This window comes from Notamacropus eugenii, chromosome 1 (genome assembly GCF_028372415.1).
Source record: "Notamacropus eugenii isolate mMacEug1 chromosome 1, mMacEug1.pri_v2, whole genome shotgun sequence".
NCBI classification, from domain to species: Eukaryota; Metazoa; Chordata; class Mammalia; order Diprotodontia; family Macropodidae; genus Notamacropus; species Notamacropus eugenii.
The window spans coordinates 377,412,201-377,428,777 of NC_092872.1; the positions used below are offsets into that span (position 1 = coordinate 377,412,201).

Below are 16,577 nucleotides of genomic sequence, written 5' to 3' on the forward strand. Positions count from 1 at the left end.
TCTTCTTCTCATCTCTCTTCCTTCTTCAATGTTCTTTCACAACATGAGCTCATACTTCGAGTACTTTTGGGTTTACAAAGCACTGTTCCTCACAATCCTATTTTACAATCATTGTTATCCCTATTTTACAGAAAGAGAAACTGAGGCTCAAGGATGGGAAGTGATTAATTCAACCTCACAATAGCAAAGCAAGGACTTCTGATGCCCAGGCTAGGGTTCTCACCACTAAATGATGCTGCCACCCTGTAACCCACAAAGTCTTAGGAGAATCAAAGAAATCATTCATGGAATGGAAAGGATGCTAGCTTTGGACCAAGGGGGTCTAGAATCGGGTTCCAGCTCTTTCACTTTACTACCTATGTGACCTTAGACAAGTTCCAACCTTAGAAGCTTTTCCTAGTTCAATTTAATGATAGTAACTTCGCTCTGAGATTATCCCCAGTTTATCCTGTCCATATCTTGATGCTTAGTTGCTTGCCTTCTCTCTATCTCATTTGAGTTTGAGTTCCTTGAGGACAGGGACTATTTTTGTTTTTCTTTGCATCCCCAGCCCTTGGCACAGTGTCTGGCACATAGGCACACAGAAGGTCAATCTGTTGACAACTTTTACTCAGCCCCAGTTTTGCCATCTGAAAAATGAGGGATCAGATTAAGTAACCCTAAAGTCCCTTCTGTCTCTAAATCTCTCCTCTTAAAGGTCTCTATTCATCTAAGATTATAAATTTAAGAGCTAAATATTGACGTCTTTTCTAAAAACTGATATTGCTTCTCAGTTCAGATAATCAGACAGCCAGTTTGGTCAAATTCATTGAGTAGGTTTTCACTGATTATACCAGTCAGGTGGGCAATGAGTTCTTATTAAACACTATATACCAAGCATTGCGCCAAGCATTGAGGATACTAAAAAGGCAAAAATAGCCCCTACTCTTAGAGACTTTTGAAAGTCTCCCACCTTGGAGAGGCAGCAAGGTAGTACAATGAATAGAACGCTGGATCTGGAGTCAGGAAGACCTGAGTTCAAAAGTATCCTCAGATACTTCCTAGCTGTGTGACCCTGTTCAAGTCATTTAACTTTTATCTGCCTCACTTTCCTCAATTATAAAATAGGAATAATAATAACACCTGTCTCCCAGGGTTGTTATGAAATAATATTTGTAAAGCTCTAAAGGTCCCTTCTTTTAGGGGAGCTCTAAAGGGCCCTTCTTTTAGGGGCTAGCCTAGTGTTCTGCGCATAATCAGTGCTTAATAAAGATTTCCTTTTTTGCAATCAGTTCTGAAGGAGAACAATGGCAGGATCCCTACCCACGCAGAGCTCCAAGTCAAGTGGAGAAGGTAAGACAGAGATAGCCTAATACAAAAGAGGCCATAATAAGCATGGAGCAGTGGGAAAAGTCTGAATTTAGAGTTCAAAGAGTTTGAATCCATCCTCCACTACTTACTACCTATGTGACCTTGGGCAAGTTGACTTCTCTTGTCCTTAGTTTCTTCACCTGTAAAACGACAAGGTTGGACTAGGTGCCCCTTTCTGGCTCTAAGATTCCGTGGTTGTAAGTGCACAGGAGAGGCACAAAGTATTAAAAGTTCAGATGATATCACAACTTAGGGAGGGGGCATTTCAAAGAAGACTTCAATGAAAGCAGACACTTCATGGAAAACTGGTACCAAACAGATGAAGATCAGCATTCCCTGAGTTCCATGTGGCTGCAAGGATATCAAGCTCAAGTTTTATGCAGATTTTGGATGACTAGGGGAAAAAAATGGCCCAGGACAGAAAGGTAAGTGGCAAGACTGGGTAACACACCAAAAAAGGGGGCACTGACCAGTATTTCCTGTATCTCTTCATTGTCACACTTCACATGATATTTGACCATATCCTGGAATACATCCTTCCTGTTTTCCAGCTTGTTCATTGACTCATAGGTATCAGGGTTTAGGACAGACCAGCCAAGGAACTGGGTTAGAGACTGAAAAGAAAGAGAAAGAATGGACAGGATAAGAAATATTTCTTCTTTTCTTCTCCTGAGTTAAAAGACAATAGCTATAAAAAGTTAAATTTAAAAAGTTATTTTGAAAAAAAAATTAAGAGCATAGTATTTACTGGGAACGCAGATAAGTATTTTTAAAATTATTTTTAACAATTTTTCAAAAATTTTTTTTAACAATTTTAACATTTTTACCTTCAGCTTCCCTACTAATCCTATGAAGTGTCTTTTTAAAAGATATATTTTTCCCCAATTACATGTTAAAACAATTTTTAACATTTTAAAAAAAGTTTTGAGTTCCAAATTCTTTCCTCTCCTTCCCCTTTCCTGAGATGGAATCAATCAGATATAAGTTATACTTGTGCAATTATGTAAAACATTTCCATATTAGTCCCTATGAGATTTCTTTTTTTTTAATTTTTTAAAAAAATTTTATTTATTTTTAGCGTTCTACAATCACTACCATATAACTTTGATTTTTTTTTCCCCCTACTTGCCCCATACCTCCCCACTCCCACCCCGAGATAGCATACAATTCCATATAGGATCTACACATACATTCCTATTGAAAACATTTTCACTATAGTCATGTTGTGTAGAAGAACTACAATGAATGGGAGAAATCATAAAACAAACCAAAACATAATACACACACACAAAATGATCTGCTACATTCTGTGATTGACTTCCATAGTTCTTTCTCTGGATGTGGAAGGCATTTTGCCTTAGATGACCATTGGGAATTTTTTTTTTTAAGTCCTTGCATTGCTATGAAGTTCCAAGTCTACCAGAAAAAACTCTCACACACTGTGGTTGTTGCTGTGCACAAAGTTGTCCTGGTTCTGCTCCTTTTGCTCAGCATCAGATCATATAAGTCTTTCCAGGCCTCTCTGGAGTCTTCCTGTTCATCATTTCTTATAGCACAATAGTATTCCTTTACATTCATATACCATAATTTAATCAGCCATTCCCCAATTGATGAGCATTCACAGAGTTGTTTTGATTTGCATCTCTCTAATCTAAAGTGATTTAGAGCATTTTTTCATACGATTATAGATAGCTTTAATTTCTTCCTCTGAAAATTCCCTGTTCGTATCCTTTGACCATTTATCAACTGGGGAATGACTTGTATTCTTGTACATTTGACTCAGTTCTCTATATATTTTAGAAATGAGGCCTTTATCACTGACACTAGTTGCAAAAACTCTTTCCCAAAATACTATATCCATCTGAATTTTGTTTGCATTGGGTTTGGTTGTGCAAAAACTTTTCAGTTTAATGTAATCAAAATTATCCATCTTGCATTTCATAATGCTTTCTATCTCTTCTTTAGTCAAAAAACTTCCTTTCTTTATAAATCTGATAAATAAACTATTCCTTGCTCCTCTAATTTGTCCACAATGAGATTTCTTAAAGTTGGGCTAGAGCCTAATGTTCCCAAATAATCACTATCTACCTGTGGATGTAGTATGGAGTCAACATAACCCCTCATGCACATGTGGTATAAGAAAAGTCCTAATGGTCTAAGAGCTCAGAACAAATAGAAATGAGGAGACCTCTGGTCTAGTCCCAGCTATCTTAGAAGGTCAGAGCTTCTGACCTGAAACTACCTCTAAGTTATTTAAACTGTCCTTTTTACCAGATCTTCTCCTATTCCAACTTGGCTTCTGACCCTTACTATTTGTTTTCTATTTCTATTTCTGTCTCGCATAATTTTTTTTTCAACAGAAGGTAATGTAAACAGTAAATATTTTTGTAAAACAAAACAAAAGGCTCTTAAATGTCAGCAAGTTCATTCCTTTATTTTACAAAGGGCGAAACTGACATCTAGGCAAGTCAAATGACCTCTCAAAGGACATACAATGAATTCGGGGCAGAACCATGATGAGAATCTGGGTCTCGACTCCCAAACCAGGGTACTTCTTACCATTCTTTCTACTACATTTTAAAATCTCTTTTTTTCTTAAAAAAATTAATATTTTCTCCAATTAATGAAAATCAATCTTATTTCTCTTCTTTCTTATCTAACCCCTCATTGAAAAAGAAAGAAAAACAAAACCTACTATGTTTCTACAGTTCCGTGACTAACTTTCTGTGTGACCTTGGGCAAGTCATGTGGATGCATTGGATGGTAGGACTGAGAATGGGAAGGAACTTTAGGGGTCATTAGTCCAGGCCACTCATCTTGTAGGAAAAAAAAAAACCCTAGGCTGAAAGTCTAGGCTGACTTGCCCAAATTCACACACAGCATTGTTGAGGTCAGAGTTGGGAGAGCTGGTTCAGACTTGAAAGAATTCATTTAGACCTCTTTAGTCAGTGGGAGCTTTATTGATGCAAAAGCATATGGATCTGAGATTTAGCAAGGAGCTAAACAAAGGCACTGATATAGGAAAAGAACCAGACTTATGTAGACAGAAAGCTACACAGCCTGTAGGATGATGATGTAATTTCTAGAGTATCTAAAGGGGGTTGGAAATTTAGGGACAGGATGAGGAATATTCATGATGCAAGATAAAGGAAACAGGGTAAACTTTAAGACCAGGAGGAGGAGAGACAAAGAATTTTATGGTGCAGGAAAAGGGGGAAGTTTTATGGTATTTCAAGATAAAGGGAAGGGACTTTAGGATGTCCTCAAGCTCAGGAGGGGCCTCACAAGGTACTGAAAAAGCAACGCTTAATATTAACCCTTAGAGCACCTTTGTATCCACATCATTATGATGTAGTGAAAGCAATGGTGGATTTGAGGACCAGTGTTCAAATCTTGGCTCTGTAATTAGAACCAATTATTGGCTCCAATAAAGTCTACCAGAAAAATTCCTCTCACACTGTGGTTGTTGCTGTGTACCAAGTTCTCCTGGTTCTGCTCCTTTCACTCAGCATCAGTTCATATAAGTCTTTCCAGGCCTCTCTGAAGTCTCACAGTCTTTTTTTATGTATATAAATATCAATCTCATCCTATCAAGGGGCAGATTTATTAGGAATCTAGCCCACCCTATTGGGTTACAATAAACCCTGCTACTTTGACTTAAGGAAGTCTTGAGTGCTTGAATTCTTTCTAGGAAGACTTGTCCTGTACCCTTACATTTTAGGGTTCCCAAAAACCCCAAATTACATCATTTTGGTGGCCTTGTAACGGGGAAGTGCCTAACTCCCTCAAGCCCTTCTTCAGTCAAGATTGCAAGGCACATCAGCCTTCTCTCTATCCCTTTCTTGCTCTACAATTGGGGTCACTCTCCCAGCACCTAGGAAGGCTTGGGGGTGCTTTTCAAGCCTAATGCTCTCAGACTTCATTTAAGACAGATGGTTCCAAGATTGTCTCAGACCCAGGCACACCTTCCACTGCATAGGAGTTGCCCTGTTTGGAAGCACATGCCCAATTCTTTGGATTCTCTGGAAAGCTAGGGAACTGGGAATACTACTACCCCCACACTTTCCTCTCCTGATCATATTCCTTTTATTCCTGTTAGGCCTTGTTTGCTTAACCTCCTGTCCAGATTTGTCTCCTCCAGGCCATCAACTTCCAGATGACTGCTCAGACTGCATACCAACCTCCCACTGAGTCCAAGGTCTTTAACCCACTGGACCTGGCATCAACCAGGTTCTGAAGTCTGACCTCTTGAACAGGACCCAACAAGGCCGGGACAGCTCTATTCCTTGTCAGCAGAAGCCAAGACCTTTACCCCCATACATCAAAAGATTTGGGGTCCCATTTGTATGATGGGGTGATGGAATCTGGACCCTGAATTTTCCCATACATTTCAGCAACCCAATCCCTCGATTCTCCTACACAACTCATTCCCTGGAGTCTTGCCTAAGGCATATGGCCCAGCCCAGCCTACCTAGATGCTCAATAATCCTTTTAGCAGTTCTTTCACTATGACTCTCGGACCATTTAACCTCTTTAATGGGATGCACCCTGCCCCCACTCCCATACCACTCCTGAAGTCATTTAGACCCTGTCACTGTTCCCTCTGGCAATTTACCCCCCATCAAGATCTTTTCACTGATCCTTTGTCCCTTTTTTGTATAAAAGTATCAGTCTGGTCCTAATCAAATTCGAAGATTTACTAGGAATCTTGAATTCTTTCCAGGCAGACCCCCTCCTCCCGCCTTGTACCCTTACATTTTGGGGTTCCTAGCACCCCAAACCACTAGAAAACTATGACCAGTCATAACTTTTTTGTAACAGTGCATGTCTTTATTAGTGAGGTGGGGGAGAAGGTTTTTGATAAAGATAGTGAAACATAGGTACAAAAGAGACAAGAAGTCTGACCCCCATATCAAAATCCATAACATCATCTTATCCTAGCTGAGGTTCTAAATCCAGCGAAAATAACTCTCAAAGAGTTTTGATTTATTAATATTTTTTGTAACTTTCCCAATGGCATAGAAATATGAAAAGCAGATTTTAATGGTGGAAGGACTCTTGGTAATAGCCAGAAGCTCTTCTCATAGGCAATTAACTTTGGGCAGTCTTACTCCTCCACAGACATGAGAGAAGAGAGGAAGTGGAAACTAAGGGGAAATCCCCTGGGGATTGTTAAGGAGATGATAGGAAAATGGTAGCACTATAATCCAAAATTGGGGCTTATTTAAAGAATGAGTAGCTGATTTGCCCATGATATTAACCACATCCAATCTCTCAACCACACTCTATTATACTAAAAAAAAAGTACATGATTACATCAATGTAAATGGAAAGGTAGGAAGAAAGAAAGAAAGGAAAATAAGAAAGAAAGAAAGGATGGAGGGAAGGAAGGAAGGAAGGAAGGAAGGAAGGAAGGAAGGAAGGAAGGAAGGAAGGAAGGAAGGAAGGAAGGAAGGAAGGAAGGAAGGAAAGAAGGAAGGAAGGGAGAAAATGAATTTTAGGAAATAATAATAATCCTAAAGAAGAGATGAGATAATATATTTCCCATCCTTCTTTGCAGAGGAAGGGAATGATGGATATATAATATTGCATGTACTATCAGACTTGATTAATGTGTTTTTTCATTTTTCTAAACTACATTTCACCACTTTTTTCCTTGTTACAAAGGATGGATTTCTGGGTAGAAGAGGAAGGATCTGTTTGAACACGAAAGTGATATAAAAACTAAGGAAGGCAATGAAAATGTTAAAATATAAAAAATAGAAGGAAGAAATTGAATTTGATGACCTCTGAGGTTCTTTCCAGTAGTAAATTTTGATCCTATAAAGGTATGTTGATGCCCTATAAAATCAACCTTATAGAACCAGAGTCACCCCGAGAAGGTTGAGCTCCTGGGCAAAGGAGTCATATGGTTAGCCCCATGTCTTGTGGATGGGATTGTAATCCCGGAGGGGATACAGGGCACCAGGGCCAGCAATGAAGATTCCGTAAAGGTGCACGCTTTCTGACTGGTGCCTTATTTTACCACACGGAAGCTCATTGTGACTCCACAGTGTCCTTTGGGAGTCAAAAGAGCTAACATGAATATAGGCTGCAATAATAAAAGCACAGGGTGCCAAATATGGAAGATTTCCTGTACCCTGCTCAGTCCACATATGGAGTGTACTATGCAGTACAAATTAACTCATTTTTGGAAGGTGATAGGTTCTCCCAAGAAGCGTGACCAAGTTGGTGAAAAGACTAGAATCTCTATTCTCACTGAAGAATTTGAAGGCCTGGCATGTGAAAAAGGAATTGTTTGGCTTGGCACCAGAGGGGCAGGACCAGAACTAGGACCAAATTGCGGGGAGGAAGGGTGGTGGGTCAGTTTACAGGGAGCTAAATGGTGGTTTTATGAAAGGAAAAATTTCCTTTAAAAAATAGATTTTTATTTCTTTCTTCTTTATATCACCTAGATTTTTCCCTTCCCCTCTCCTTCCCACTCTCAGAAAGTCATCTTTTACAGAAACAACAACAAAATTTAAGAAAGAGGAAAAAATCCATCAAAACCAATGATTACATTGAAAAAAATCTTACATGAAATTCAATATTCCATATCCAAGGAATCTTTGCTATGGAGTAAGAGGAAGTATCTTTTCATAACTCTTCTTTTGGACCAAAATTTGCTCTTTGTTAATTTAGCAACATTAAGTTCTGATTGCTTTGTGGCTGTTTTTTCAATGCCATTGTTGCAAGTGTCGTGTGTGTGTGTGCATATAAAGCATGTATATAGGTACATATATGTGCACATATATGTATACATGCACACACATTCATGTGTGTGCGTGTATGTACTTATTCATTTATATATATGTGTGTTTATAATCTTCCTGACTCTGCTTACTTACTTCATTTTGCATCAATTTATTTTAGTTCTTTTATGCTTTTCTATGAAATGGTTGCTCAAAGCCACCTCTCTTGACTCTGGTGCCTTCATTAAGTGTGCAAACAGATTTTGATTGAATCGTTCTGAACTGAGTATGAACAGAGCCTGTATCTATAGACCCTCCTTGGATCAAAGTTATTGTATGAGAGACTGGGTCACGCCCTAATCAATGATCTTAAAAGGCAGAAGGTTTTCCGGAACTAGGGAGAAACAACCTGGGGAGTACCTAGATTGCAGAGGTTGGAGCAAGACTGGAACAAAGGGAGGATTGAGCAGCGGCCAACTTGATGAACCAAGAAAAGTCATTGACTTCACAGACTTCTCAGAGTGGAGAGCAAAAGCCGAGGAAAACTACAAGTAAGAGTAAACTTTTTCTCTAACTTTCCCAAGGCCTGTTGATGCAGAGACAATATAATATAATCTTCTATTTTGTTACCCAAATGTTTCAACAGTAGTAAGGCTTGGAGTTAACTAGAGTTAAGTATAAATATATGTCTATGTGGAGAGTCCAGTCTCTTGCTAGGTATTAGCAATTGTCCTAATGGAGGGCATAGAATAATTGTGAGCAAACTCAGAACTTTTAATCTAAAATAAACTCCCTAAGCTGAAGAGGAGAGCAGAGGGGAGCTTGGGAGCCATTTTACTGCCTCATTGTGTTAAATAAGCTAATTATTATAACGTGATGCTATGTCTATATTCATCATGTTCATCATTTCTTAATTCTGCATCCTGGGCCATCACCAGTAAAGATGACTTTCTTTACTTTTGTCCTGCTACTGGACTTTGATAACTCAGGAAGAAAGTGAGGCTGAGGACTTTGCACAACCCTGACTCACTTAAATCCATTTCTGTCTCACTTAAATCTCATTCACTCACAAGTCAAGATGCTACCCATGATGTCACTGGTCCCCCTCAAAAATGAAGGGTTAACAACAATTAAACATGTTCATTGCTTCTTAATTAAGAGTAATATTCCATTGCATTTATATACCATAATTTGTTTAGCCATTCCCCAATCAATGAACATTGTTTCTAGTTCTTTGTTACCACAAAAAGTGCTACTATAAATATTTTCATGTATATAGAGGCTTTCTGTCCATCAATGATCTCTTTAGGAATATATGTCTAGCAGTGGGATCTCTGGGTCAAATTGTATGGACATTTCAGCAACATTATTTGATAATTCAAATTGCTTTCTAGAATGGTTATACTAATTCCCAGCTCTATCAACAATACATTAGTGTGCCTGTGTTTCTAAAACCTTTCCAGCATTAACTTTTGTAAACCTTGTGTCATCTTTGCCAATTTCCTGAAGGCAAAATTTCAGGGTTGTTTTCGTAAGCATTTCTTTTTAATTTTAATAGTTTGGAGCAGTGTTTCATGTGGTTGATAATAGATTACAGTTCTGAAAATTGTGCTCTGTGACCTCAGCTACACTGAGAACATGGCTTTAGGTCTTATGTTATCTAAGAAACTTAATGCAAAGATTTTCCCCTCTTATCAATCTGTCTTATACTATATCATCAACTTTGTTTGTTCAAGAGCTTTTCAATTTAAGGAAAACTTTTTCCAACAATTAGAACTATTCCAAACTAGAGTTTGTTACCTTCAAAAGCAGTGAGTTCCCCATTACTAGGTCAAATTCCAAGTGGAATTTGATGATCACTTGTCTGAGATGTTGTAGAGGAGATATCTGTTCTGCTACTAGATGACCTTTAACTTCTTTTCAAACACTGAAAGTTTATGGTTGTTAAGTTTCTCAAGGGAACAGGGAGTTTCTTAAGGTGGGGACAAACTTCAGAGAGGAGGAGAAATAATTTCTTTAATGCCTATTCTGGTATCAAAGAAACTGTCTTGACTCTCACCTGTCACTCTTTTTTGAAGGTGGGTGGGGTAAAGTGTGAAGGGAGATTGAGAGGGACTTAGAGGGGGAGTACATATAGAATTGTGACCAATGTAATGAGTTCTTAATCTTTCTTATTTAACCCAGCACACAGTGATGGCAAGCTACCCTGGCTGCCCAAAGCTTTGTGATGTCCCCTATCCTTTCCTCCCTCAGGAGCCTCAGCCCTGACCCCCTCTGAGAGTCCCAAAGCACCTTTGTCCACCATACAGACTGATACTAACTCCTAGTACCCCATGTATATGTATGAATTAATTGAATTAGCTGCATAAGGAGTTACTTCTTAGCCCCACTGAATCATTGATTGGGAAAATTGGTGGTGATAGTGGTAGTGGTGAAACAGGCTGTGTAAAGGGGTGAGGATTTATAGGGATGGAAGATATATTTGGGGACAGGGACCTCCCCTGAAATCAGCAACACAGGTTATTCCTGGTAAAGACACCACAATCCTTTCCCCTCTTCCTTCTCTGGTACCTTTTTCACCTTCACTTCTGAGAGCCTTTCCTTTAATACACTCTTAGGAAGCTCCTTCTGATCAGCAAATTTCAGGAGGCACATTATTAAGATGCTCCCCCAGAGCAGAATGGGTCCCATCTCAGGCCAGCCTGTCATGTTCAGGACATTAAGTCTTCCTAATACGGATGTCTCTCTACAGCCCATAGATCAAACAGTCTCCTACCTGTGCTGAAATAATCATGGTTCTCTTCATTTCAGTACAATATGTTCCAGCCCTCTTCCTTCCCCTCAGGTAGATGCAGGATCATTCTGCAGGGTCAGAATAGTCTGCCTTCCTGAGTCTATTTTGCTGCCAATCACTCTTTTCCTGGCCATTTACAGAAAAGGCACAGAAAGGGAGAAGAGGGGACAGGAATAGTGGAGAGACATACCTCCATAAGCGTCTCATCCATTTCATCAAAGGGTTTTCCATCTTTTCGATTGTAAAATGTAGCCACTCCAACGATTTCTTCCTTTTTGTTGACTATGGGCATCGAAAGGACATTTTTAATCATCCATCCAGATTCATCCAGAGGTTCTTTCTACATAAAGCAAGGAATAATATTAAGGTTACTCCCATACTTGTTTGTAGAGGTCATTAGACCAATGTCAGGAATCACTCAGCTGAATTCAAGAATTATCCAATTGATCTGGATCAGACCAGGTTGGATTTTGCTCATTTTACTCCCTAGTCAAAGTCTATGACTACATATCCAACTCAAGATCACAGAAAATCTCTCTACAAGCTAGATGTGGATAGTGATTTATTCCAAAGGCTATCAGGGAAGTGGGCTGATGTCCATACATGGAGAAGCAGATTCAGGGGAATTCCTGGCAGGTAAATTAGAGAATCTAATCAAAGAAATTCAAATTTTCATAAATTTAGAGCCTTAGAGGCTAATTAGTCCAACTCTCTCATTTTACAGAGAAGGGAACTGAAACCAGTGTTGCAAGAGATTTGCCTAAGGTTGCAAAGGTAGTTAGTAGTGAGCTGGAATTCGAATCCAAGTCTCAGGTCTGCTGACTCCAAACCAAAGTTTCTTTACCTGTACCAAATGATCTGGTCATAGCACATTAACTAATTGTGGGACTAAAACTACTTACTCATTAAAAGACTCTTCACTTTCCAGACTACTCCAACCTTCCAAACTCTTCCTCACCCCTCCACCCCCATATATGTACATCCTCACATATATCACCATTCAAGTCTTCAGAGTTGACCGTGTAATACAATGAGTTAAGAATCTGAGTCAGGACTTACTATATATTCTGGTCAATTATCCCAACCAGGAAGAAGAGGAAAAAAAGGAAAGCTCTCTTTTCAATTCTTTTTATAGTAATCAGTCCTAGCCTACATTGTCAGTTGCATATTCAAAAACCTCTTCAAAATCTAGCATATTTTGGGAAAGGGTCCTACATGTACAATAATATTTATAGCAGCTCTCTTTGTGGTGGCCAAAAACTGGAAATCAAGTGAATGCCCATCAATTGGGGAATGGCTGAATAGATTATGGCATAAGAATGTAATGGAATACCATTGTGCATAAGAAATGATGACCAGGAAGACTTCAGAGAGGCCTGGAAAGACTTACATGATCTGATGCTGAGTGAAAGGAGCAGAACCAGGAGAACTTTGTGCACAGCAACGACCACAGTCTGTGAGCATTTTTTCTGGTAGTCTTGGAACCTCATTGCAATGCAAGGACTTAAAAAAATTCCCAATGGTGTTCTAAGGCAAAATGCCTTCCACATCCAGAGAAAGAACTGTGAAATTCAATCGCAGAATGTAGCAGATCATTTCTCTCTCTCTGTGTGTGTGTGTGTGTGTGTGTGTGTGTGTGTGTGTGTGTGTATTGCATTTTGGTTTGTTAGATGATTTCTCCCACTCATTTTAATTCTTCAACACAGCATGACTATAGTGAAAATGTATTTAATAGGAATGTATGTGTAGAACCTATACAAAATTGTATGCTGTCTAGGGGAAAGAGGAGGGAGGGAGGGGGGAGGGAGGGAAAAATAATAATCTCAGTTATATGGTAGTGATTGTAGAACACTGAAAATTAATTTAAAAAAAAGAAAACATCTAAAAAAAGATCTAGCATTTTTCAAGCTCTACATTTTTAATTGGCATCTATTGGATTTATAAATATCTGCCCTATTGTGTTTGTTATACATCATCATGGGCATTGAAATGGCACAGTGGATATAGTGCTGCGCCAGGAGTCAGAAAGACTCCTCTTCCTGAGTTCAAATCAAGACTAGCTGAATGGCCCTGGGTAAGTCACTTAACGCTGTTAGCTTCAGTTTCCTGATCTGTAAAATGAGCTGGAGAAGGAAATAACAAACCACTCTGGTATCTTTGCCAAGAAAATCTGTGGAAAGGGGTCAAAAAGAATAAAAAAAAATGCTTCACCATTTTACATCATCATACCCAAACTTTCTCTTCATCTTCTTCTTCTTCTTCCTTTTCTCTTCCCCTTACCTCCAATGCTAAATCTGATTAGTTCCTTTTTTAATGAAAACCAATAGATAAAGGCCAAATTTGAATGCTGCCGGTTAGCTCCTCAGTATTTTTCAATTACAAAGTGCTTGGAGGTTGTCTGGGTGTCACTGCTATAGTCAATTTGCAACTGCAATAAATGGTTGATTTTCTAAGGTCCTTCCCAACTCAAGGAGAGTTGACCCTTTAGATATAATTTAATAGTATACTGCCAATTTAGCAAATAATAAATGGCCTTATGAACTCATGCAGAGAGAAAAGGACAATATGTACATGTTATCTAGGAAATCAAGATCTACAGACCCTGTCCAATCACATGGTCAAACACATACCTGCCTCTGCTATATGCTTATGCAGAAACCCTTTAATCTCTATTACTGCCCCAACTGCTACCATCTCTTGGGCTTAGAAAGTTCATGATTACATCTTGAGTCTCTGAACTGTGCTTAGGAACAACTATGGGTAAGCACATGTAACACTCATGTGCTTTTGCCCCAAAGTAGATTGTATTGTGTGCAGCTTTCTCCTGCACTATACTTTGGCCTGTTATCCCAAAAAAGAAGAAAAAAAAGAAGAGTTCTTTCTTAATTCTTTTATATAGACCAGTATAGAGAAGGACCTTCTCTTACTAGAGTCTGTCCTTCTGTGAGCCCTAGCCAATCAAATCACTTTGGAGACAGCCCCAGTTTCTGAAATCTATCACTTAGGAGGTGCCAAGGTGTGGCTCCCAAATCACCCATTCATCTTAGACTAGCCTCAGTCACCGAGACCCAACATGGAGTTGCCCTTTGTCCTCTAACATGCTGTTCTGGGTCATGTCCATTCTCTATTGGAACTCTCTGTATAATAAATCCCAGATGAATGTTCATCAGGTTGATTAGAGAACATCCCAGATCAATTCTCCTTAAATTCATGCTGCCAGTTAAGCATTTGTGTGATCACTTGGTCTTTGGGCCCTGATTTGCTCATGGTGAATATAAATAGAAATTGTTTCTGTTCTGGCCAGAAACCCTGAGGGTCTTTCCCTCCCAGATTGGTTTGTTTTTTTTTTTTTTTTGACTAGGTAAAGAGGCCATTCTCTGCCTCATTTCTTATGTAGCCTTAATCGATGAATGGGCATTGCCTTAGTCAAACTGAGACCTGTTAAAGGCCTTAGCTTAAAAAGGCTCCCACTGCATCCAGGGCCATCTCCAATCATCCTGATCTATATCCTGCCACTGGACCCAGATGGCTCTGGAGGAGAGAGAGGCTGATGACTTTGCACAGCTCTCCCTCACTTAAATCCAGTTCATTTGCATGTCATGGCATCACCTCCCTGATGTCATTGTCCTCTTCGAGACCAAAGGATAAACAACAACAATGTGCCAGAAATTAGTCTAAAACCTTAACTCTGGATAGTTCTCTGGAGAACTGGGGAGGCCCCACTAGTTCTCCTCTTATTTGCCTTCCCCAGAGCCTTGCACCTGGAGTCCACCTAACATTCATGGTGCGCAGTTCTAAGACACTCCTCAAATTAAGTCTTTTGTGCTAGTCCAGACTTTCCATGGATTGATGGATCAGAAACTTACACTCTTCCCTACCACATAATTATACAAATTCACAAAGTTTTATCAAATTCTTTCAGGCTTACTCCTGCTTTGCTGCTTATAAAGATCTATCCCAAACCTAAAATACAATAATCAAAGAAAAAAAAAAATCAGGCACGCTTCCCTCTCCATTAAGAGGAAAGCACACAGGTGAACCCTAAAAAGGTAGCTTGGTACATTCTTGAGGTGACTGTCTTTAGCTGTCCTCATTCACAAGGACAAGCAGTTCGGACAAAAAAAAAAAATTTGTATGAACTGTCCTCACTCACCCCATGGTGTGGCAAGTAATTTATCTCCCCCTCCCCCCACAAAAATCTTTTTTTTTTTTAATCAAGTAATCTCAGTCAGACCCCGAAGATGTGAAAGGATTTGGCACTTAGGACTGATTGGAAATCAGCACAAATATAATAATGACTTATATTTATATAATACTGGGACTGCATTGTGTCAGAAACTGTGCTAAGGGCTTTACAACGATTATCTCATTTGATACTTACAACAACCCTGGGAGATAGGTGCTATTATTATCCACATTTTACAGTTGAGGAAACTGAGGCAAATAGAGGTCACCTAGCTAGTATTTAGGTCTATCCACAGCACCACCTAGCTGAAGTCAGATTAATTGAATTTAAGTGACTTCTTGTCCATGACACAGAACAAACTGAATGTTTCAAATGGCAAAAGAGTGAGGGCATTACCTGGGTCTTGGGATTCCTCTCCTACCCCTCCTCTTTCTCCTCTTCCTTTATTAACTTGGGACTCAGAAGGCTCTGCACCTCCATGGATACAGCTGTTATTATGACATTCACAACAGTCCACAGACAACAGCTGGGGAAGATGGGGAGCATAGCAATCTTAAGAGTGTGGAAAGAGCTTTCAAGGCGTACCGAGTGAAACTTGAGGCACACCCTTAGAGGGCCACTGGAATAGGTGATGAAGCATACTTTTCCTATCCCAGTAGAGTCTGTGGAACTAATGAGTCAATCAACAAACATCTATTAACCTATCAGATAAGATAACTCTAATGGTTGGGTTTTGCTTAACATTTTCTTTGTCACATGGGAAGATTCAACTGGAGCAGGGACAGGGTTTATTGGAACGTCATTATAGTATAAAAAAACTTTAAAAAATTAAAATTTAGAAAGCCAGCATTGGTCCATTGTATTCTCTATTTCTTTATTATTTTCTACAGATCTTCATCTGCAAATCTTTGTCAGACCCTGTAATGTCTGAATACTCACTGAATTTTAGAGCTAGAAGAAAAGGTGCTTTGTAGACAGTTTAATCCATATTACTCTTCTTTTCAGAGAAAGAAATTCAATTAAGGTTTTAAAAGTATCTCTTTAGGTCTATTAGGTTAGGCATTTTGCTGACCACTGGGGAGACAAAACAGTCTCTACTTTCAAAGAGCCTACATTTTACTGAAGAGAAAAACATGCACTAAGATAAGTAAACTTTAAAATATAGGCAAAACGATAGAATGCAATTTCCCTCCTTCCTTCTTCCTTCCTTCCTTCCTTCCTTCCTTCCTTCCTTCCTTCCTTCCTTCCTTCCTTCCTTCCTTCCTTCCTTCCTTCCTTCCTTCCTTCTTTCCTTCATTTTTGGTAAGGGCAGAATACTAACAACTGGGGGAATCAGGAAAGATGTCTCATAGGAAGTGCATTTGAACTGAGCTTTGGCAGAGGTGAGAAGGGAAGATCTTTTAAGTACTGGAACTAAGGCAAAGACAAGGCAGCAAGGTGGTGTAGTGGATCTAGTATCGTCCTGGAGTCAGAAACACTCATCTTCAAATCCTTTGTCAGACAGTTACTAACTCTA

General features: G+C 39.2%; 1 protein-coding gene across 1 annotated transcript in view; it reads right to left on the minus strand.

Moving 5' to 3' along the window:
• PDE6A (phosphodiesterase 6A) overlaps positions 1-16,577 on the minus strand; it is a 95,414-nt gene that overhangs the window by 49,449 nt on the left and 29,388 nt on the right. The window contains exons 9-10 of the mRNA XM_072630689.1: positions 11,066-11,215; positions 1,821-1,964 (exon numbers count right to left, since the gene is read on the minus strand). Of these exons, the coding sequence (XP_072486790.1) occupies positions 1,821-1,964; positions 11,066-11,215 (294 nt within the window). The remainder of the gene's footprint in view (positions 1-1,820; positions 1,965-11,065; positions 11,216-16,577) is intronic.